Source organism: Microtus pennsylvanicus, chromosome 10, assembly GCF_037038515.1.
Source record: "Microtus pennsylvanicus isolate mMicPen1 chromosome 10, mMicPen1.hap1, whole genome shotgun sequence".
In the NCBI taxonomy this organism is placed as follows: Eukaryota; Metazoa; Chordata; class Mammalia; order Rodentia; family Cricetidae; genus Microtus; species Microtus pennsylvanicus.
This window is the reverse complement of record NC_134588.1, coordinates 85,718,057-85,740,643: the sequence shown is the minus strand read 5'-3', so window position 1 is coordinate 85,740,643 and position 22,587 is coordinate 85,718,057. Positions and strand designations below refer to the sequence as shown.

At 40.6% G+C, this 22,587-nt stretch overlaps 1 protein-coding gene across 19 annotated transcripts in view; it reads right to left on the bottom strand.

Annotated features, from left to right (window-relative positions):
* Positions 1 to 22,587, bottom strand: part of Erc2 (ELKS/RAB6-interacting/CAST family member 2) — an 885,961-nt gene that overhangs the window by 454,888 nt on the left and 408,486 nt on the right. For 14 of the 19 annotated variants that reach the window (XR_012912096.1, XR_012912099.1, XR_012912100.1 and 11 more), the window contains 4 exons: positions 22,336 to 22,473; positions 10,588 to 10,728; positions 7,284 to 7,424; positions 3,151 to 3,186 (listed from right to left, as the gene is read on the bottom strand). Coding sequence is in view for 13 of the 19 variants with exons in the window: in XM_075988882.1 (XP_075844997.1) it covers positions 3,151 to 3,186; positions 7,284 to 7,424; positions 10,588 to 10,728; positions 22,336 to 22,473 (456 nt within the window). In the remaining 6 variants the exon portion in view is untranslated. The remainder of the gene's footprint in view (positions 1 to 3,150; positions 3,187 to 7,283; positions 7,425 to 10,587; positions 10,729 to 22,335; positions 22,474 to 22,587) is intronic. The other 5 variants (XR_012912101.1, XM_075988877.1, XM_075988878.1 and 2 more) reach the window with 1 other exon arrangement.

Below are 22,587 nucleotides of genomic sequence, written 5' to 3'. Positions count from 1 at the left end.
TGGGAAATGGGATTGGTATGTAAAATGAAAAAAGGTAGTTTGTTTTCTTCTTTAGAAAATTACAGGTTAATAGTCACCCATGTTTGTCATTCTTACAATTATGTTAGTTATGTTCTTGAGATTAACAAAGATATACTACACACTGATGAGTATTCTTCAAACAATTCAAAGATCTACTGAATATTGCATTTAAATGTTTCAATAGTTTAGAATTCTGTTGACATGAGACACAACTGCTTCTGGCAGCACTGATCTACTCCCAAGAGAATGATGGAAACTGAAGACACTCCATGTGGAGCTTATTTTCTTCTTGGCTAAAATGACCTATTGGGCAAAGAACTGACCTTGTCCTGACTTCTGACAGTAAGTACACTGTCTAATCTGGATAAACAGGACACAAGGAAAAGCAACTGCTGAACCTTTCCAAGACAAAGTAGGACAGTCTTTCAAATTTTCCTGCTTCAGAAATGGTCTGTCAGATATTCTACACCCATAGCCAAAGTTGGTTGCCCCAATATTGCAGAGAGACTTTGGGTGATTGTCCAGGCAGCCAACTGTTTTTGTCATTTCTTACATTTTTTGGAAGTCACTTGCTTGTACTTCTTGCTTACTCAGGTAATATAATATTTCTTCCCAGATCTTTAATGGGGTTGAAGACTAGAATGTCACAGTTACTATCCTCTTACTTGCTGATTGACTATAACCTGGACATTTAATATGTGTTTCTTGCTTGATGTTGCTCTAGTTGGTTGTAGCTGTATTTTTGTGTTATGTTATTAACGGTTTTTTCTTCTGAATAATATTTATTAATTTAATATATAATTACATATTTTGGTATTAGGGTTAGAACCTTTTTATTTAGACAAAAAGAGGAGTGTCAAGGGATTTTGATCCATTTAGCAAGTGACTTGGAACAGCAAGCTCTAGGGTGTGGTCTTGTCTGCTACATGACAACTAAGGAGAAAAGGTCTCTCATTTTCTTGCTCTCAAGCTTGCATGAATGGTAGGAGTGGAGCACGCAGCTTGCTGGTGGTAGTCTTCCCACAGGAGGTGTCTAACCTACCCTGCATCTGGGAGTGTTCACCCCTATCATACACCTAAATAAATTCTTCTGAACCCCCTCCTAGACTCTCATGGATTTTTGCTACAAAATATTTTTGGTGCAACTTGGTGAAAAGAAAGGGTATAATGTAAGAAAAAAAAGGAAGATTTAGGGAAGGAAGGGAAAAAGGTAGGAAGAGGGAGGGAAAAAGACAGGGAAAGAAGAGGAAGCGATAAAAAAGAGTAGCCTCCTCCACCCAAAGGTGCGTAGCAAGAAAATGTACACACATGCACATTCCTCCTGCCTACATTGTCAGTGAGCTATCCTCTTGCTCTTTGTATCATCTCTGACACCCTTCTTTACTCTTTCAATACCAAGGACATATAATACATTATTTTTAAAACTAGGAGAAACTCAGTCATTTATTTTTCAAGCTATTAAGGGTTGAAAACCCATCAATCCGCATCTCTATCAGACCAAAAAAGAACTGGATCCTGAGAATACCTGCAGACAGGGGAGTTAATAGAGCTAGCTCTATTCCCCGAATGTCAAACCATTTGGGTAGTTTAACTAATCTGGGGAAGAACACCAGTCTAAAGCTTTGAATTAGTCACTAGAAAGCCCACAAAGTTTCTTTTGAATAGCAGAGGCCTGGCCCTGGGTGGAAGGTTAAGGGGAAGTTGAGGATGCCATGTTATTAAGTCATTTCGTCTTTGATGCTACCTACTATGAAAAGGACTAGTGAACTCCAGCTCCTGTCTGATCATATCCCAGCTAGAAAACACAGCAATCCCTCTATGTTTCAGACACACAAAGCATGGCCAATTTGCATTCTCTTCTTGTCCCTAACTTATAAATAAAAAAAATTGTTCTAGAAACATTCACAAGAAAACATGCATTTTTATTAGGGTGATTCTTCAAGCTTCTAGATATTCTGATTTTGGTGGGAGCATCTTTCTTCACCTCTCCACTGTCTTAATCAACCTATCACTACTTCCATTCAAATGTTAAGGGAAAGAAAACTTGGGCAGTTTGTCCATTTGTTTTTGCTACTCTGCTAAAATCCATATGGGGGATGTTCCGGCAGGGCATTGGGGATTGTGTCTGCAAATATATTTGTTGGGTAAAAATAAGGGTCCAGGTAGAATTTATTAAACACATATTGGCATCTTGCCCATCACCCTGTATGCTTAACAAATAAAACTGTGTTGACTGAATTGCTTCCTTGACACATGGTATTTCTTTTATCTGTGATGGGGATTGATAACTTGAAGATAATTAGAGGGCATTGCTGGTCACACTCGACAAGTGACACATTCTAGTAACATCTATTCAATACACCTGCCAGTAAGTCAGTCTGGTGACAAGACAAAAAGTCTTCTCCCTTCCTTCCTTCCTTCCTTCCTTCCTTCCTTCCTTCCTTCCTTCCTTCCTTCCCTCCCTCCCTCCCTCCCTCCCTCCCTCCCTCCTTCCTTCCTTCCTTCCTTCCTTCTTAAACAAACTAGAGAAACCCATGTTTTGCACGAATGTCATTAGAATAAAGAACTAGTGGTGACATCCGAACTATTTTATTAATTTTGAACTGGTTACCTGCCTTTCAGACTTCATTAAACTAAATTCAGAATTGCTACGGTGTGTTACTAGCAGACTGTGTTAGGGCTGCTGACTTTTTATTATTGTTGGGCACGTATCAGTCTCCATGAGTACAGCCCAGATTTTAAAGCTAAAGCCAGCTTAACATGATGCTGCACACGCGAGCCACTGGCTGCTCTGCAAATGCCATCCCTGTGGCTCAGGGAAGCCTGTGCTTGAAGCATCTCAGTTCTAGAAGCCTGCATCCTTGGCTGATTTGTTTTGTTTTGTAGTCTGAGAGTTGAAGTTAGGAAGAAAGTAATATCAGAGTTGGCCAAATTTTCTTAGTCTCTCGGTTTTTAAATTTTTGAAAGAAATGGCACTAGCTCCGTGCAGATCATTTCTGTTGACAGAGTGGAAATGGGAAGGGCCTGATTTCATTTTGGACACTTCCCCAGCGTGGCACACTGTCACGTGGGCTCAGTGGATCCTCATGCTTTGATATGTTACAGCGGGAACTTTTGGAAATGACTTACTGGGTTGTACATCTGATTGAACAACTGCTCAGCTTGCTACATGGCAAAGGTGGGGAGGCATTGCAGCACAGACAGGGAAAGAAGGAGAGACCCAGAAAAACAGCATTATTAGCTCAGCAAACCCAGGGCTCGCACAGACGAGCTGGTCTTCAAAAAAGAAGAGATTTCAGTTTCTAAACATTCCACAGTGGAAGTGAAAGGCTCTAGGGGAATACAAATGTTGACTTTGGCTCCTAGAAAAGAATAGCTGAAACAAGAAATTTAAGGTTTGTGTTCCTTTCCCTCTCTCGAGTTAAATGCCCATGAAATAAAGAAAACTGTCCACTTCTGGTGACACATGAAGTGTTGGCCTCCAACAATGAATCAGAAGGAGCGCTTCTGGCCAAGCCCACAATTTATTACCTGAACTTCAAAGATGATCATAATAAAAGATTAATTAAATCTTATCATTGAATTTATAGCTCTTCTCTGGTAGTACCAGAAGCCTACAGTTTCTATCTGGTGTCTACATTAAACGGAGGTTAGGAAACAGCACGCTAACAGTAGGGACACATCAGAAAGCAGGGCAACACCACACTGATTTAAAGGAGCAAAGGAAAATTCAAGTCTGGAAAAAAAGTAAAGGGAACAACAACACAGTGTTGCCTATTACCAATTTCTCCTGTCTCAGTTCTGAAAGATAGCCTGTAACGTTCCAAGGGCTTTAGAGTATATATGGGCTCCTGTTAAGTTTGTGCACAGTTAGATGTTGGAAACATTACTGTAAGTAGTGTTCTCGACTTCGGTTGATTAAATATCTACACATTAATTTGAGGCTCAAGATGGAGGTCTCGGAGGGGTGATACGAGGGTAACTATTAATTCGTACTAGGCTGAGACATTCCTTTGAAGACAGGACACCTGTTTCTTCAACTTGAGGATAGTTAGCATGCTTTCTAAGAAAAGTCTCCTAAAGCAAAAACTGGAGTAGAAGGCATGGCACTTGGGGGTCTGTGTCTTCTCAGGAGTTCCTAAAGACACAGGTCAGTTACCCTCTCCAGCTTGAACATCAAAAAAAAAATAAACATTATTCAATAGACGATGTAATCCATACATCAATAATTAGGTTCTTCTCACTCCGTGGATAACTAATATTGGTGCATAGATTTAATTATTATGCACACTAGTAATTATGCCTTAGCTGGTTAGCATTGTTCAATGAACTCACTAAAATCAGTAGGATTTCCTCGCACATGAGCATCTGATGTCATTTCTAAGAGTTTCAGATAGAATTCACATAATCCCTTGTCTGTATAGAAGCACTTTTATCCTAAAATATTTGAAGGAATCATGAACCCTACATGAAAAAGTGTTAAAAATGACTATGTATGCAAAGTCCTCCACAAATTTGTATGTAAAAAAATAGCTTCCTTAAGTCATGCATTATTAGCAAAATAAAAAGCTAAATCCCAAAGTGGATTCCATTGTTGCTGACAGAAAAAGTTTCTTTTCAACTATATACTACTAATGTATAGTCTTATATGGATTTTATGAACAGAAAGGACCTGGACCATCACAAATCTTGAGCAAAATACTACTGGGGAAAGTCCATGGTATATTTATGATACAAAATAATTATATTTTCAGCTTTCGTTTAGTAAATCTATTTAATCCACAAGTCACAAATCTTTTCATTTAAAAGGTGCTGAAGGCCCTCTTTTAAGCTTTTAGAGTTGTTTTTCTCTTTGAGGAAAGAATGTGTCCATATGTACATTCATACAGTGTAGGCTTGTGTTTTCAAGTATTTCATAGAGACCTCCTTTCTCTCTAAGGTGATGGCTACTTGAGGTATTAATGAAACCATCAGCAGAAACTAGAGACTACTGAAGAAAACAAAAGCAAAAACCACTTCAACCCTAAAGTTAAGTCAATACTGGAGAGCCAAATGAACAATGTGGCATCTACAGGTGAGACATAAAATATTTAGGTTATCATAACCTTTTTAAGTTCACTAAACCAAGTAAAGGTTATGTAAGTACTTAGAAATAAGTTCTCTTTTCGTGAATTATATAATTCCCTTACAGTGAGACAACTCTATGGGTCACTTTAGTGCTGGTGACAGTGTAGAAAACTAAAATGTCATCAAATGCCACACCAAAATGTTAAAGGACTTGGACTGTGAATGTCAGTAAGTGGTGCCGACTGGGAGTCTGGGGAAAAGCTATGTTGCCAGTGAGTGACCTGCTGGGCAAACCCCAGAGGAACCCAAGCAAAGTAGGCTGAACTGCAAAGATGCAGATTCAGTCAAGAATCAAGTCATGGGCGTGGAAACTCCAGCAACAACATGTGGACTGCTTCTCTTTGTTCCTAGAGGATTTCAAAGGCCAATGCTGAGCTATCGGGACAAAGGACAGACACCAAACACACACGCACAGCTATCCCAGTGCGGAACCTTGGTCTCCGTGACAGCCCAGCAGAGTTGATGCAGCTGCCTTCCAGGCTCTGGGTGTGTCTGAGATTCTCCTGCTCAGCACGCCATGGCTGAGGTAAGATGGTACAGCAGCCACTTCCCTTCGCTATAGTGTTGTGGGAGAGCATGTTTTATCACCACTGAGCTCTCTTATTAAGTAAAAAGCATAGTGTATTATAGAGCACAATGTAAATATTTAGAAAATAGTTCATACACCAAATGTATAAAAAGCTATCTAAATACCTTCAGATGGGCAATTTAAACTTTTTCATAGTCCAGATTTCTGTTTAAGTAAATACTACTTAAAATAAGGGAAATATTAAGAATGCCTTTCTTTTTCCGTGCCTCTGTGTGTGTGTGGGGGGGGGGGGTGTGTGCATGTGTACATGGCTGTATGCACCAGCGCAGACATGTCTCAAGCAGAGATAAACATCAAGTGCCTCCCTCAGCTGCTCCTCCACCTTCTGTTTCTTGACATATATCTCTTAATAACCTGGAGCTCACCAATTAAGTAAACTGGGAAGCTGAAGAGTCTGGAGATTTACTCATCTCTGCTGGCCCGGAGAAGAAATACAGGAGTACACCATGCCTGTTTTTCTTACATAGGAACTGGGGATAGGAGCTGATCACTTTACCCACCAGCCATCTCTACAGCCATGCTCAATGCTGCTTCTGAGTCTTAGTGAGGGGACTTTCTTGGTGTGCAATTTCATATGGTGACTTTCTAAAGTCCCTACGTGGTAAGTATGGAATAGTCAGGTTTCAGTTTTAGTTTGCATAAGTTTGTAGAAAATACAGTATTTAAATATTAAGCATTCAAAATAATTCTTGTGTAGATACAAACATTGTTCACATCTCTGGCCATCCATGCCATCTTTCTTCATAACTATAGTTAATAAATCACTATTCTAGTGTGCTATGAATCACAATCAAATCTTATTATGTGTTTTATTATGTATTTAGATTCTTATCTCTTCTAAGTTTATTAGTTGTCAAGGGGAACAAAAGACTTAATAACATTATGAGTTTTCTATGAACAATGAGTGCAGACGAACCACACAACATAGGGAGTCAGAGGAACAATGCATGACTGGAAATGCACCCCACAAGTGTTCAGGTTGGAGCAAACAAGTGGATGCCACAATGGAAAGACCCTGCTTTCTTTTCCAAAGACTTCTGGATATAGCAAGCTTCTTTAGACAGTAAACCATTACTAATTCAATATAAATCATCGTTCTACAGATGCACTAGGGGGTCGACTACTTTAATGACCATCTAGAGGCTGGGTGTTGCCAGAAACATTCTTGCCCAGTTGTATTACAAAAATTGATCTGCATCTGAAACTCTAAAGTTTGATCAGAATATGAAGCGATGTCTGGATTCTTCCCTTTACTGAGAACATCCTCCTCCACCTTTTCAGAGGGTTTAGACCCCCAGAGAGTAGTGGCTAGATTTTATTCTTTTCCATTCCTCTATTTTCTCTTTTTCAAGTTTTCTTTTGACAGCAAAATTAAGATAGGTTTTCATATTTACAAACGGATTTGATTCAGACTTCTGAGGAATCAACTTAAATGTTTCTTTTATCAGCAGATAACCCATGATAAAGAGTTTATTTTTCAAAAGGCCTCTCCTCTAACCATTTATGAATTCATCAATGAGCCCATCTACGCTTAGACTGCACTTACCTTTTTAAGCTGTGCTTCCAATTTGCTACACTCCTCCTTCTTTTGTTCGATAGCTATTTCTAGAGATTTTAATTTGGAGTCCCTCTTCAGTCCCGCAGAAGCTAATGAAGATGCATGTTCTTTGAGGTCGATTAAACTGGACTGAAAGGAGGAGAATGCTTGTAAGGAAAACATCAGGATTTCTCCGAGCAAGAGCATCAGTACAAATTCACTGGTTCTCCACATCGCAGTAAAGTATGCATTCAGCAGAACGGGTAAGTTTTACTAAAGTAGTTAACAGTGGGCTCTTGCCAGGGAACAAAAGTTGGCCAGCTTACAAAACAGAACAGACTTTCATCGCAGTAGACTCAAATGTGACTAAATGGGGTGGTCAATCAGGGCAGTTTTCACATTTCAAAGACATGTTAAAGATCATGGTCCTAGGGTGATCTTTCAGCATCGTCTCTCCAAACACACGAGTAAGCTGTGCATATGCTGAGAGAGATATGAAAAAAACAACGAAACAAAACACACTGACTTTAATGCTTCTTTCCCAAGGGTAAATCAAATGTAAAACATCCTACTACATTTTATCAAACTCCTCTTTAACAGAAACACATGACTAATTTCTCAAATATCTTCTAACGAATCAAAGATAAAGGTATTTGAAATTCTAGGATAAAGTAGACTCCAGAATCAATGGTCAATCTCCTAGCAGATATAGGACCGCCAAGAGTGCTCAGTTATCAACATGCCCAGAATCCTAGAGTTTCCCTATATAGTCTGAATTCCAAAATCCAGAGAAATAAATACCAGAGCTTATCTCTGAGCATAGTTTTTGCTACCTATAGGGGCAATGTTTATTACCAAACATGAAACAGCTAACAACCACTATTGACCAAAATGTGCTACTTCTGTACTTACATCAACACTGCAATATCAAGGAAGACAGGGAGTACACAGTGTCCTTTCTGGACACGATGCTGCCTAACACTATACAAGACTGTGTCCTGAGCACCGACTGCCCTTCATGATGAAGGCCATCATTACCCGGCAGAAAACTCCCACGCACGTTTGGAAGGACAGGTGGGTAACACTCATTTTTCAAGACAGCAAGCTGGCGCTCACATCCGCTGTTGGTCTTGTCCGAGATCACTCAGCCATTAAAGGCAGATTCAAGTCTCAAACTTGGGTCTACAACTCTGATTTCACTTCTACAAAAAATGGAGGCCCTTGCAATCCAGTTATATTGTCATAGTGAAGACATATTATCACCCGAAGTAAATAGTAACTTCCCTGTGAACTGCAATTCTATGTTGTTCTTTTTTAAAGTGTAAATTGCCAGTTGTGACAGCCCACTTTATTTTGGCTACACTGTGGCTCCTAATTATTAATCTAGGTGCTGTGAAGACAGTTTCAGACACGACTAACGCCTATAATCAGCTGGGTTTAGGTTTTAAGAAGATTATCCTCGGTCCTCTGGGTGGGCTTGATCCACCCTTTGAAAAAAGGCCTTAAGGAACAAACCTTCAGCCTTTGTCCCAGGTAGTTACAGTAGCAGCCTAACTCCTCCAGGTAGTCACATGACATGCGTTGAGCTTGTCCACCCTCCCTTAGATTAGAAACCATTTCAGCATGCCCCTTAATTTAGTTAAATTTACTAATCTGGGTCTGGTTTCTTTTTTTGTTTTGTTTTGTTTGAATTGGTTTGGTTTTTGGTTTTTGTTTCCTTGGTTTTTTTTTTTTTTTTTTGACAGAACATTTCTTGCCAAGTAGCAATGCCAAGTGCATTTGACAGGATCTGGAAAGGTTTCCACCACTGCCCACGTGACTGATGCTCAATCATGACTAGCACTGTTCACGTGACTGATGCTCAGTCATGTCTAGCACTGTTCATGTGACTGATGCTCAATCATTGATAGCACTGCCCACGTGACTGACGCTAACCATGGCTAGCACTGCCCACATGAATGATGCTCAATCATGGATAGCACTGTCCACATGACTGATGCTCAGACATGGCTAGCATTGCCCATGTGACTGACGCTAACCATGGCTAGCACTGTCCATGTGACTGATGCTCAATCATGGTTAGCACTGCTTACAAAACCAGTTCCACCTGAAGCTTGCCACCTCGCCGAGGTCTCTTTTCCACTAGCAGTAAACGCATTGATTTTAAGGTGCAAACCCTCAAATGGCACTTCCAAGTCAAAACAGTGAGAAATATTAAAAATGAGGACAAAGCTAGTGTTCTTCTGTCACATGCAAAGACAGAGCCATCCGGTCTGGCAGTGCAATGCAGAGTCAAAGAAACAATCTCCTTTCTAAAGATCTAGGAAGCATCCATTTTAGGGACAAGAGGCTGGGTTCTGGTTCCCTCAAAACTCCTCTTGCATCAAAGCTCAAGTCCTTATTTAGGGAGGACTGTAAATCATGTAGAGTTATCAACACACAAGGGATGGAGTAGCTCTGGAAATATGAGAGACGCAGCCGTGGACTAGGAAGACCCAGTAAGACAAAGGGGCTTGAGCCATCCTGCAGAGTGTGCATGTCTGGCAGACAGAAATCACTGTGGCGGGGACAACTGAGGATAAGTTATATAACTGCTTCATCCATATCTCCATAAAAGTATCCTCAAGAATACTGAACATGTTACAGGTATCCTCTGGAGCGTGGACACTGCAGCCCCAAACAACCGGAATCTCCAAGCAGGAAAGTTCTTTATAATACATTGTCCTACTGTAAAAACAGAGGTGGGATTTATATTCTGTATTCAGCTTTGCTATAGTGTGAAATGGCTTTAAATAATTTATTGTACCATAAAAAAAAACAGTTCCAAAAGAGCAGCTATATCTAGCCGAGAAATTTGTCTTCACGGTCATGTTTTCTAACCAGGCAATATTGGGTGGTTCATTTGAGAACTGCAAATAAATTCAAATCACTCCAAAAGCATTTAATAAGTAAAGAGGAGTTGCTATTATCATTGTTGTTATATACTAACTGATGTTCAAGCAAAAGATAAAAGGACCTAAAAAAAAGCTTCTCTAAGCCACACAAGTAAGAATTGGTAAAGTAAAACACAAGAACACTGCTTCTAGAGGCCACACTGCCCAGCCGGCTGAGTGGTAAAGATGCCCAAAGACATCTCTGATGAAGGAAGACTCTCTTCCCTGGAACAGAGGCAGCCTCCTGAGAGGAAGGCCCTCACGTTCCCCAAGTCTTCACACTACACTATATGTCCCCAGAGACCATTAATGAAATCAACTTCAGCAAAAACAGCATTTGGAGAACTGTGGATGTGGTACCTTCATTCCCCTAGACTCACCTCTTTCTCCGTGAGTTCAGCCTGTAAAGCATTGACCTTTTCTTTGAGGTCTTTGTTCTCCTTTCGAAAGGATTCTATCTCTTCTAGTCTCTCCCGGTCATCTCTCTCCCTTTGCTCTTTCAAACGCTCTATTATTCTCTCCTGTGAGGCAAAAGAAAAAAGAGCACAGGGCTGAAAACTTACCAGCATGCATCCCTAAGCATTCTGCAAAAGAAAATATGAGACAATTAATCTAAACGATTCTCCATAAAATCAACATGGAAACTTCAGCACTGGATATATGTATGTATATGTATTTGTAAAATAAAATCAATATGCGATCACTTTCGACTTGTTAATGCAATTTAGCATTACAGGGTGACAAAGGAGTCTGTGTGTGCATGTGTGTGTGTATGTATTTTTGTGTATTTATGTGTGTATGTGTGCGCATGTGCGTGTGTCTGAGTGTGTATAGGTGTACGTATCTGTGTGTGTTTATTTGTGGATGTGTGTGTTTGTGTGCATATACATATGGCTGTATTGTGTGGGTGGTGCGTACATGCTAATGTATACAGATAGACATATGTATAGGCTGATACATGTGCATAGAAATTCTGACATCTGCTATGTTCTTTGGTCACTTTCTACCTCATCTGTTGAGACAGGGTCTCTCATGGAACCTGAAACTCGCTGACTTAGATAGTTCGACCAGCTAGCTACAATCATTCTCTTGTCATCTCCACAGTGCTAGGATTACAGGTGCAAGGTGCCATGCCCGGCTGTTTTAGGGGGGCACTAGATGTTGAAGTCAAGTCTGCACAGCTATGTAGGAAGCACTTTACTGATTGAAGCATCTCTATCCCTAGAAGAGACTGTGGCACAAAAATATATCTCAACTGATTGAAAAGTAAAACCAGTCAGGAGAGAAATTATGGCACCCAAAGTTTTCCTCTTTAATAACAGCAGGATAGACTGCCAATGGTCAAGCTATGGGCTGATCTTCAGCCCTGGTATCTGGGAAATGCCAAGAACACGTCTAGATGAGGGAGGTTCAGCAAACTCCCTGCGCAGAGAGGGGAAGAGCAGTGGCTTTTTGTTCTAAACCCTGCTTCCTTGGCTTCATTTATCATGAGGCATCAGTTCCTGAAGATTCATCTCAGCCCACGCAGAGGACTACCGGGCAATAAGGAGCCTGAGACTGAACAACAAAGAGAATGTGAGACAGAAAGAAGCCTTGCATCATTGTAGGGTCTGCTTGTTTGCTTGGTTTTATTTTTGTTTGTGGTTTTGTTTGGTTTGGTGTTTGGTGTGACTGGCCATGTGCTTCTTTCAATGGCTTATTTACAACCACTGGGAACTCTAGAACTCAGGTTTTCTTTAAGCAAAATGCAGACATCCCTGGGACTGGAGCGTATTCTGTGCCAGGAGCACCTCAAGGGTGCAAGTAGCATAACTGCTGACAGGGCAGAAGCGAGGCCTCTTAGAGCGTAGAGACACTATCTGCCCATCCAAGGTGACCCAGCTTATTGTCGCTGTAGACTGGACTAATGAAGAGAATGCGGGAGAAAGACAAGCCTATCAGTGATGCGACTCTTCCAGGGTGTCTGGATATAGGTTGTTGCTGGTATTGTTTGGTTTTCATCTTCTGTTTCTCGCAGTGGTCTCTTGACAAACACTGGGTACTCCAGAACTCAGGTTTACTTTGAGAAAAATGCAGATAGCTCCTGTACTGAGAACTCACTTCATGCCAGGGGCTCTCATATGTGTTTAATGAAAAGAATGTGTTTAATGTGCCTGAATATTAGCCTGTGATTTAAGATCCCCAAGGAGGCAACTGTGCTGTCAGTGATAATGGTGTATATATTAAACGATTTGAGGAGAACAATGGCTATGGTTACCTTGCAATTTTTAAAGCCTACTAAGTAAAGTATTAGAACAGCAGGTGGCCCAGAGCAAATAGGTCTATTAATTAAGCCTATCTGTTCTATTTTAATCTGCAAATGCAAGTGATAAGTAACTAGATGCTCGTGGGATTCACAAAGGAAGACATGGCCACAGTGCACGGTAAACCTCCCTTTCAGAACTTTTAACAACTTCAGATCGCAAGGCCTTCTGACCTTTGCCTGCAATAACCGTCCATTCTACCACCTGGATCTTCCCCATCCCAACCCCTATATCAAACATACGCTGTCCTGACATTCCTCAAGCTCCGAGGGGACCATATCACCCTACTGTAAACCTTTCAGAAGCCCCTATAGTCCGGTCACATCGCATTCATTGCTATTTACTTTTACAGTTTACATAGTTCTGATTTAAGTCCATTGTGCCAGCTAAGTCTTCCAAAGAGCAGCACTTAAGTCCCAGAGCCAGGCAAACTGCCTGCCAGACCACACCACAGGGCACTTTAAAAGGACAGTGGAAGGGAGAGTTCAAATTGGGCATCCTCTTGGCTTCAAAGCAAGGGTCATGAAATTAAGAACTGTGGCAACATTTAGAAGGTGTCAGATCATTTGTGACGTACGTAAGTTTGCTTTAAGCGCTGAGCACAACTGTCTGAGCATGGTTGGCGGGGCAGAGACAGAGAAAAAGAAGCAAAGCATGCATTATTATACATTAAAGTTATTGATGATTCAGTACAACAAAACACTCCTTCACTGATCACCAAAGTAATTAAACTGTCAGCTCCAGAGGGCCAGGTGTCTAAACCATGTGATAAAAGGCCAAACTATCAGGATCTACTTGATGAACAACCAACTTGCAGAAATTCGGACACCACATTCTCGTTGGAGCCTGGTTTGCCGTGGCACACACTCTTCGGATACTCATCTGGCTCTGCACAGTGCTGTTCACATTGTGTTCTATCACAGGGTAGGAGCCGCATTTCAGTGGCCTGGGGTTCTGCTATCCAGACTCCGCAATGGCTTATCTAAAAGGTAGCTACCACGCGGTGTTACCAGACTAGCTTTATAAACTCAGTAGGTTCGAGCTCTTGAGCTTCTGGGTGGCACAATCTCACTTTCCACTGGTGCTGGAGCTCAAGCCCAGAGCAGCCTCATGCATACCAAGCAAAAGCTCTACCGTGATGCTTTGTCCCTGCCTAAGTAATAAAATTTTGACTCAATGAGCTGCATCATTTTGTTTGCCTTCTACAGTTGAATTAAGTTCCTAAAAATTAAAAGAAAGAACCATTCCCCTAATGCCATAATAAAAAGAAACAGTAAGCAGAGTTTGACACGGTCTACAACCAGCCAAAGATAGCAAACTTAATTATTAATGGCTGGGGACATCATGCAGCAGAACAGCACATGCCTAGAATATGCAAGACCCTGAGTTACCAATACGATAAAAAATAGTTATAATCCCCCCAAATTTACTAATCATTTTTCCTAATATACTAATTTTTTTATACCATGTCTTATTATAGAACAATGGATCTCAACCTGTGGGTCATGACCCCTTTGGCAAACCTGTATCACCAAAAATATTAGAATGGTTTATGATTCATAACAGCAGCAAAATTATAGTTATGAAGCACCAAGAAAAATGATTTGTGGTTGGGGGGGTCACTCACTATGGGGAATTGTACTAAAGGGTCGTAGCATTAGTAAGGTTGAGAAGCACTGCTCTAGAGGAAATGTTCAATTAAGCGAGAGTAAAGATGGTATTGTCATGGAAAAGCTACTTAAGTTACATCACGATGTCCTTATAAGGACAAGATCAGAAACATTCGCTCTTTGTGATGTTCAATCTCAGCATCAGTGTGACAGCGCTGAGCCACAGCTCAGAGATGAAGGACACACATCTCTGCTCTGTCTGCAAACCTCTTCCAGACGGTCAGAGCACGAGGGCGCTGGCTCGATTTCTATGTTAACCCTGTGCTGGAATTATAATATGATGGCATTATTAAGAAAAGGGGAAATGGGAGGTAGGATCTAGTTGGAGGATGGAGGGGTGTGTCTCTTTGGGAATGTATTTTTCCTGTATCTCATTTCTCTGCTTCCTCGCCATCACAATGGAAGGAGCTCTCCCCCACCATGGCCTCCTCCCCGGGATGGACTGATAAATAGGAATCTATGAGTAAGTTGCTCCATCAGGTCTCAGCTACAGAAAAATAATTAATACAACTCTATTCCCTCACTTATGAGCCAAGTGGCCTTGGGTGAGTCAAACCAGGAGAAGCAATGAAGTTTCAACCATAGGGCAACACAGACGGGATGGAAGCAACTTCCAGGAGTGTTGGGTGACCAGAGTTAGCAAGTTTCACCATTAACTGATGCTGCCTACCCAGTCCAAATATCTCATTTCTAAGAAACTTATTTTACTTTATTGAGCCCCTACCCTTTCTTCAAACCAGAGGAGCAGTTTATAGTTAGTGTTACCTGACATAATCTAAAATCACCCAGGAGATGGGTCTGCCGGCATGCCTATGGGGAATAGCCTGATTTCATCAACTGAAACAGGAAGGGCTGTCTAAGTTGTAGGGAGGAACATTCCTTTACAAGGAATCCTGGATCATAGGAAGGGAGAGAACCAACTAAGCAGTAGCTTTTACAAATGTATTATTCCCTTTTTTTATTGTGGACAACATCACACAATACTTGAAGCTCCTGTTACGTTGACTTGATGGCCGTGAAGGACTCGAGTAATTCTTTCTCCTTGAGTAGCTTCTGTAAGAGTACTTTATACAGCGGCAGGAAAGGGAACTAAGAGATAAGCTGCTGCCAGAGGTGGGTCTGTGGATAGAATAAACTGGAGTTTTGTTTCTAGAATATGGAAGAATTCAGAACTGTAGGATAGAAAAGCCTTAGTAGAACCTAATGGGTCATTCTGGTGGGATTTTAGAAGGCTAAGAACACAGAGAGAAACGTGGACTGAGAATATTCTGATTTTAGAAGCAACAGAAACTCTATAATGAACTGGGAAGGGGGACACACATTTTGACCACTAATATGGCTTTCTGTATGGAGAATTTGAATAAAGTTGAATTTAAAGATAATGAACTAGACTATCTGGCAGCAGACATTTGAAGGCAGGACAGGATTCAGGTTGAGCATGGTTCCATGCCACTTCACTTATTCAGAGCTATAGTTTAAAAAAGTTGAAAAGATGGGCAGAAAGTTGTAAAAACCATATAGTTTGTGCAAGAGGAGAAGAAGTTTGAACAAGTTAAACTTTGCAGCCAAGGTGTTAGTTGAAAGAGGGTAATTATAAAAGAAAAATACACTGTTCTATAATAGACCAATAGAACAAGATGCCCCGGGGGCAAGATATGACCCATTGAAGGCTCTGACTTGTGAAACTACAAGCTTGTTTGAAGAGGAAGGTCTAAATTGAAACAGAAATGCTGAAAGAGTTCACTGAAATGTGTTTTCCCAGGGTCAGGTCCCAGAAACCGATACAACTCTGTTCCAAGAGATTGAAGAAGTATTGGCATGGTTGGTGTTCCGGTTTCACTGAAGCTTACAGCACCAGGTCACAAGCATTGTTCTCAGGAAGTAAAAACAGCAAGTTATAGCATATCCATAATCAGGCACAGAGAGCAATGATACCCTTGCTAACTTGCTCAGCTCGTGCTTCTTACTCTACTGGACTTACTCAAGGGGTCCAGCCCTTGAAATGGTGCTGCCCCCACGCAAGCTGGCTCTTTCCACCACAAGTAAGCCCATTTAGAAAAAGAATATTCCTCTCAGGCACGCCCACAGGAGGCAATCCTGATCTAGGCGATCTCTAATCGAGACTTTTTCAGGTGAGTCTACACTGTATAAGGTTGCCTACTAAACTCAATCGTATTCACCTATGTGTTATTGTTTTGGAGGCATGAAAGAATGAGGGGGCCATGGAGAGCACCTGAGGTCAGGCAATATGGGGTAGCACCAGAATTTCTGTAAAGAGGTCCTCAGGGGGCACTGCATGTAGGTCTGAAAGTAAAGACTAAGACATCCTAGAAACTCCGGGATCGATCCTAGAGATGCCAAGACCATCCGACAGATTCTAAGGAGAGTTGCAGGCATGGAACAGAAAATGACCCACAAGATTATATGCTGAGGGCAGCAGAGCTACAGGGGTGGGGTTACCAATGCCTATTGGAACCCAAATAATCACACTATGTGCCACAGATGCCAGGAGTGGAGTGGGAGGATTTGGTGCTCTCCCTGCCAGATTTTAGGATGTTTAACTGTTGTGGTAGTGGTGGTTGTTCATTTGTTTTTCAAGGTTGCTGTGTTTTGTTTTTAAGTGTAACTGTTCCTTGTGCCTGCTTCTTCCATTTGGAACAGGAACACTGTTATTCTGTGCCATTATTCCTGAAAGTGTGCAAGTGTTCTTCATTGTAGAGGAGCTCCCACTTCAGAGACGTTGGAGTTTGAAAGGGTTTGAACTCTGAAAGCCGACTTTTCATGTCGGACTGACTCTCTTACATTATAACATGGTCATGAGCTTACGGAGACAAGAAAAGCTTATGAGAAAGGTTACAGCTCACAAGCGATGTATCTGGGTGTCAAGTTGACAAGGGTGGAGTTGTAATACTTAGCGCTAATTGCCAACTTGACATAACACAGGATCACCAGAGAGATGAGCCTGTGGGCATACATTCGGGAGATTTTTATCTTGATTATACTAATTCATACAGAAATATCTATTTTACTTGTGGCCATGAACGATCTCTGAGCAGTACGACCTGGGTTATATTATGTAGAGAGCTAAGGGCGTGTATGCATTTGGGACCCTCTTCCTCTGGCTGTGAACAGTGCCCAGCTGCTTCTAGCTCCCCCCGCCTTGATGCCCTGCCATCAAGGATGGAACTGGCAACTGTGAGCTAAAACATAATTCTTCTCCCTTAAGTGTTTTTGTCAAAGCACTTCACCACGGCAACAGGGAGCGGAACTGGAAGGGAAATTAGTGGTTTCCCAACGTATCAGAATCTCTGGTAAGCTTAAATATTACATGTCACTGTGGATCCCAACAGAGGAACAGAGAAAACGGTGTTGTGAAAAGACCTCAGGTGACAAGACTATTCGAATACAGCCAAAAATTTCCAACCTACAGGAAGAAATAGTTTAATATCCCAGTGATGGCTTCACTAGCTCCTTTTCAATGAGTTTTCTCTGCTTTCCTAAAACACTAGCACAAAATTCACCCCTAATAAATCCTTCTGTATTGGTTTCTGTTTTGTTTTTGTTTTTGTTTTTTGGGTTTTTTTGTCAACACAGTGGAAAACCCCCAAATCAATAGTAAATAGACTTTGTAACCAAACTAGCTCAGAAGCCAAAGCTTATCCTTCAGTGATTTTACTGGACTTCAGCATCTTCATTTTTAAGAATCAGTCTTGGATTTTTTGTCCATGTCATGGAGTTCCCAGCTCTCTCCAATCACTGACAGTCCTCCCTATATCTACTAAACCATCTGACTCACTGTGTCCCTCCTGGCTCTTCCCGTTCTCTGACTTCTAGCTCTCCAGTTGTTCTTCTAGTTCTCGATTTCAGATGCTATGAACCCAGAGTTAGAAATCTATCAATCTAAATAACTTCCTGTCCAGGTGTTTCCAAAAAGCCACAAATTAGAGGGCGGGCAACTCAAAGGTTCATGAGGTGATCCAGTACTGAGTGAAGCTGTGCAGAAAGACTGGCTTCAGTTAGTGACCACAAAGCAATGAAGGCGAGAGAGGAATGGTAGGGCTCCCATTAACCTCAGCTCTCTTTCTCTGATGTTGCCTTAGGCCTTAAAGGAAAAAGTTAACAAAAGGATGTTTTAGAATTGGGAAATTCCTTGGCTTTAAACTCAAATAAATGAAAAAGTCCCAGTGGGGGAAAAGATAATATCCTGTCAAAAATCCATGACATGGAATTTATATGGGATCTCTTTAAGTCTATGAATTTTAAGAAGTAAGAAGGTACTAACATATACCCAAATATGAAACAGGAACATATAATTTTAATACTCTCTGAATCATTTCATTTTTATAAACAAAATTATACAGAGAACTCTAGAAATAACTTTTCCAAGTTGAAAGAATATCTTTCCCTGAAATATACTAATGTACTAAATATTCTTATAGATTCTCAAATAAAATTTATAATCTTATAGTTTAATATTAAACTTATAAACTCACCTCTTTAATATGACCTTAAAGTCTACTCACCTAGAATTATACCCTTTCCTTTACCTTCTACATACTTATTGTATGCCACAAAGACCAAGGGATCTGGGTGAAGCACACTATTCAAGATTTCTCATCAATGGCTTCAGCGGTTCTAAGACACTAGATTTTCCATGATAAGCCATTCTAATTCCGAACCTACAGTACAAATCACGATTAAGACTAGAGAGGGAACTGATGTACTACTTTATCTAATTCTTTCATTCAACAGAAGATTTGAAGGCCTAAAAAATTACTTGTCAAAGTTACCTATTAGAATAGAGGTAGGACTGTGTAGCATGATTAATAAAAACCCAGACACAGAAATCGGGGTCCAACCTGAAGATCCAAAAAGCAAAACAGCTAGCCACTGGCTCTTACCTGGACTTCAGTCTGAAATGGAAATTCTTCCTCCAGGAATCTCAAAATGAGACTGTGTCTGAGAGCTGTTTTCTCCTATCTTATATTCATCTCTGGGCTGGGATCAAAGGTGTGCACAACTACAGCTTGGTTTCTATGGGAAACTGCATGGCTCCTGGGATTAAATGTGTGTGTCACCACTGCCTGGTCTGTAAGGCTGATCAGTGCAGCTGTTTTACTGTCTGAACTTCAGATAATCTTTATTTATTAAAATTTGAATGAAATACCACTACATTGATTCCTAAAGGCAGGATCGCCATTTCAGACTGAGGTAGAGGCAAGAGTCAGTAGCTGGACCAAGACCAAATTCTTGGTGAAGGCCATCATGCTGATCAAGGCAGTCAAGCTATGTACAATGAACAAATCTTGTCTCTATTCTGTACAGCAGCCTTGAATGTTTGAGACAAGATTTAAGACTAGGAAAAATAATTGAATCATATACTAAGGTTATACAAGGCCCAAGAGAACCATCTAGTGACTTTTTGCAAAGATTAACTAAAGCTGTACAAATAGGGGTACCAGATTCAGAAGCTAGATGAGTACTCATTGAATCTCTGGCTTTTGAAAATGCTAATTTATGATGCAAAAAGATACTTGGGCTCTTAAAGGTCAGATCAAATGGACAAATTCATCCTACACATGGCCAATGTTGATTCCTTTTACTAAAAGACTGAGACTTGGGTAGGAGAAGCAAATTCCAAAGGTATGAAGAGATATAAAAATACAAAATGTTTTAATTGCAGCAGAATAGGTCACCCAAAAAAAGGCCTGTAGACAAGGCATTTCTAGAAATAATGTTTCTTCTGGGAATGACCCATATAGAAGACCTCAAACTTCTGGATTATGCAGAAGATGCAGCAAAGGCCAATATTGGACCAATGAATGTAGATCAAAAAGAGACAAACAAGGCGCCCCATTACCAACGGGAAACTCCTTGGAAGGCTTATCAAATCCCCCAAGGTCAAAAGTGGTCCAGTCATTCCCAGTCACTGTGGAAGACTTATCTCTCTAGGAAAATTAGAAAATCCAGTCCCTGTTATAAAAAACTATACTTCTCTGAGTGATTTAATAACCATGGAGGATGAATCAAAAATTCCAACAGAAAATAGAAAATGTATATTTTGATAGACTTCTATAAATGATCAAAGACCAAAGCTGAGAGCACAAAAAATAGCATTATAATTTAAGGATGATTAGACACAGGTACAGGTTAACTATTATTACTCCAGAATCTTGGCATCCAAATTGGCCTCTTCAGGAGGCAGATGTTCAATTCCGAAGAATTGGAACCCTACCTTAGGAAAAACAAAGCAAAAGTTTGGTAGAATTAATACAGCCAGAAGGACAGAGAGGAAGGCTAAGGCTTTATGTGACTAATATAGCAATGAATCTATGGGGTTATAATCTGTTACAACAATGGAATAGCCAAATTAACATTCCTGCAATATCAGAAACAAATTATAAACCAACTTATGTTTCTGGAAAGGATGTTACAAGGTATTATAAAATACACTCCCTGACCATTCAGGCTGTACAAAACCACAGAACAACCACTGGTGAACTCTCAGAGGTACCAACAGCCCTACTTTTAAAATGGTTAACTAAGAAATCTATACAGGATAAGATATGCCTTTAACAAAAGAGAAACTGTAGGCTTTAGAACAGCTGATACAGGAGCAACTAGATGCTCAGCATATTGAAGAATCAACCAGCCCTGAGAATTCTCCTGTCTTTGCTGTTAAAAAGAAATATGTAAAATGGAAAATAGTAACAGAGCTGTTAAAAAGGTGATTTAGTCAATGGCTTCTCTACAATCTGGAATTCTTATGCCTTCCCTATTGCCTAAGGATGGTCTCTTATAGTTATTGATTTAAAAGACTGTTTCTTTACTGTATCTTTACAAGGAAAAGACAGAAAAATTTTCCTTCACAGTGCCTACTTATAAAAATTCTCAGTCTGCTAAAACCCTGAGTAATGTCAACATCTGACTTCTTTCCCAAACTCCTTAGAATTGCTCTCCCTTCTACCTTGAACCCATGGTCCAGCAGAAAGACTCATGGCTCACTCCACTGCCATCAAGTCTTTCTTTAAACACCATTTTCTTATCTCTAACTTGACCATAAAACCCCATGCATCTTGTACCCCTCTCTGATTTCTTTCCATCTGTAGAAAATAACACCTTCTGAATACCCACATATGCCACTATTCGTCACGTTCTGTTTCTCCTTCTCCCTCACTAGAATGAAAACTCTGTAAGAGCTGGGGCTTTCACCCACCCACATTAGGGTGGAACGGTCAACCAGTATCCAGTATCTACTGGGCATCTCCGTAAGGTATCCTGCTAAGCCCTGGAGATGGCAAACTAAAACACACAGGGTATGTTATCTTGCTTTGGAGTTCAGTATTAAGAGGGAGTTAATCCCATTAAAACAGATGCACAAAAAGTTAAAATCTCAGCAATAGTTTGTGGGAGTTTGTAGTGCAGAACGAGAACACTAACATGCTGTCTCTACAGAAATGATTCATTAAATAATACTGACAACAATAACCCCTCTCAACAGCTCTAAATACATTTCTTCTCGATATAACATAATCCTCCGAGGTGGGAACTTTTATTGCCCCAATTCCATAGGTAAAAAAAAACCAAGGAATGCAGAGGCTAAGTCACCTAAACAATGAGTACTGGACCTAGGATTTGAACTCACACATCTTGAATATTGAATAAAACAACCTCCAGGAAGACTCACATAGAAAATCTGCACATAGAAAATCACATCCTAAGCAAGTAGAAGCAAACGCAAAGTGCTGGAGGCAGAAGAGAACATGACATACTTGAAGCTTAGAGGACAAACAAAACTAGGGCACAGAGAAGTAAGGAAGAGACAAGCATGAGACAGAAGTCCTGTCCACAAAGGGCTCCATCAGGAAGGTGGGCAACCCTATGGGGCAGGCTAAGAGTTTTATCACCAAAATTTTAATGATAAGCTAGTGAATGCTTTTTCAGACAGCCAAGGGTGATGCTGTGTCTGAGTTTCAAAGGGATGCCTGTGGCTGCATTGTACCCAGTCTCCTGGCTAACATGAAGTCTAAGAATCAGCTGGGACAAGAGGCAGTGTAGGGATGAGGGAAAGTACATATATTTGCATGCACTTGTATCACTCCTCCCAATTTAGTTTCTCTAAATTCTGAATGCCTGATTTGGAGGCTAAACTCACCTTCTCTGACAAGGCTTCCTCCAGTGTGGCCAGAGCAGTGTCTGTGTTGCTGGAATCTGTCTGCAAGGACTTGACTCTGTCTTTCAGGTTGGTCAGTTGTTTGTCCTTATCCCTAAGTTGTTCTTGCAAGTTTTCAATCTAAAAATAAAGAGAAACGTATTTAGTACACATTTTATAAGTAATCAAAGCTAACATTCTTGAAGCCATCTCTTTTTTATATTGATTTTTAAGATATAATATTATGGACATCAA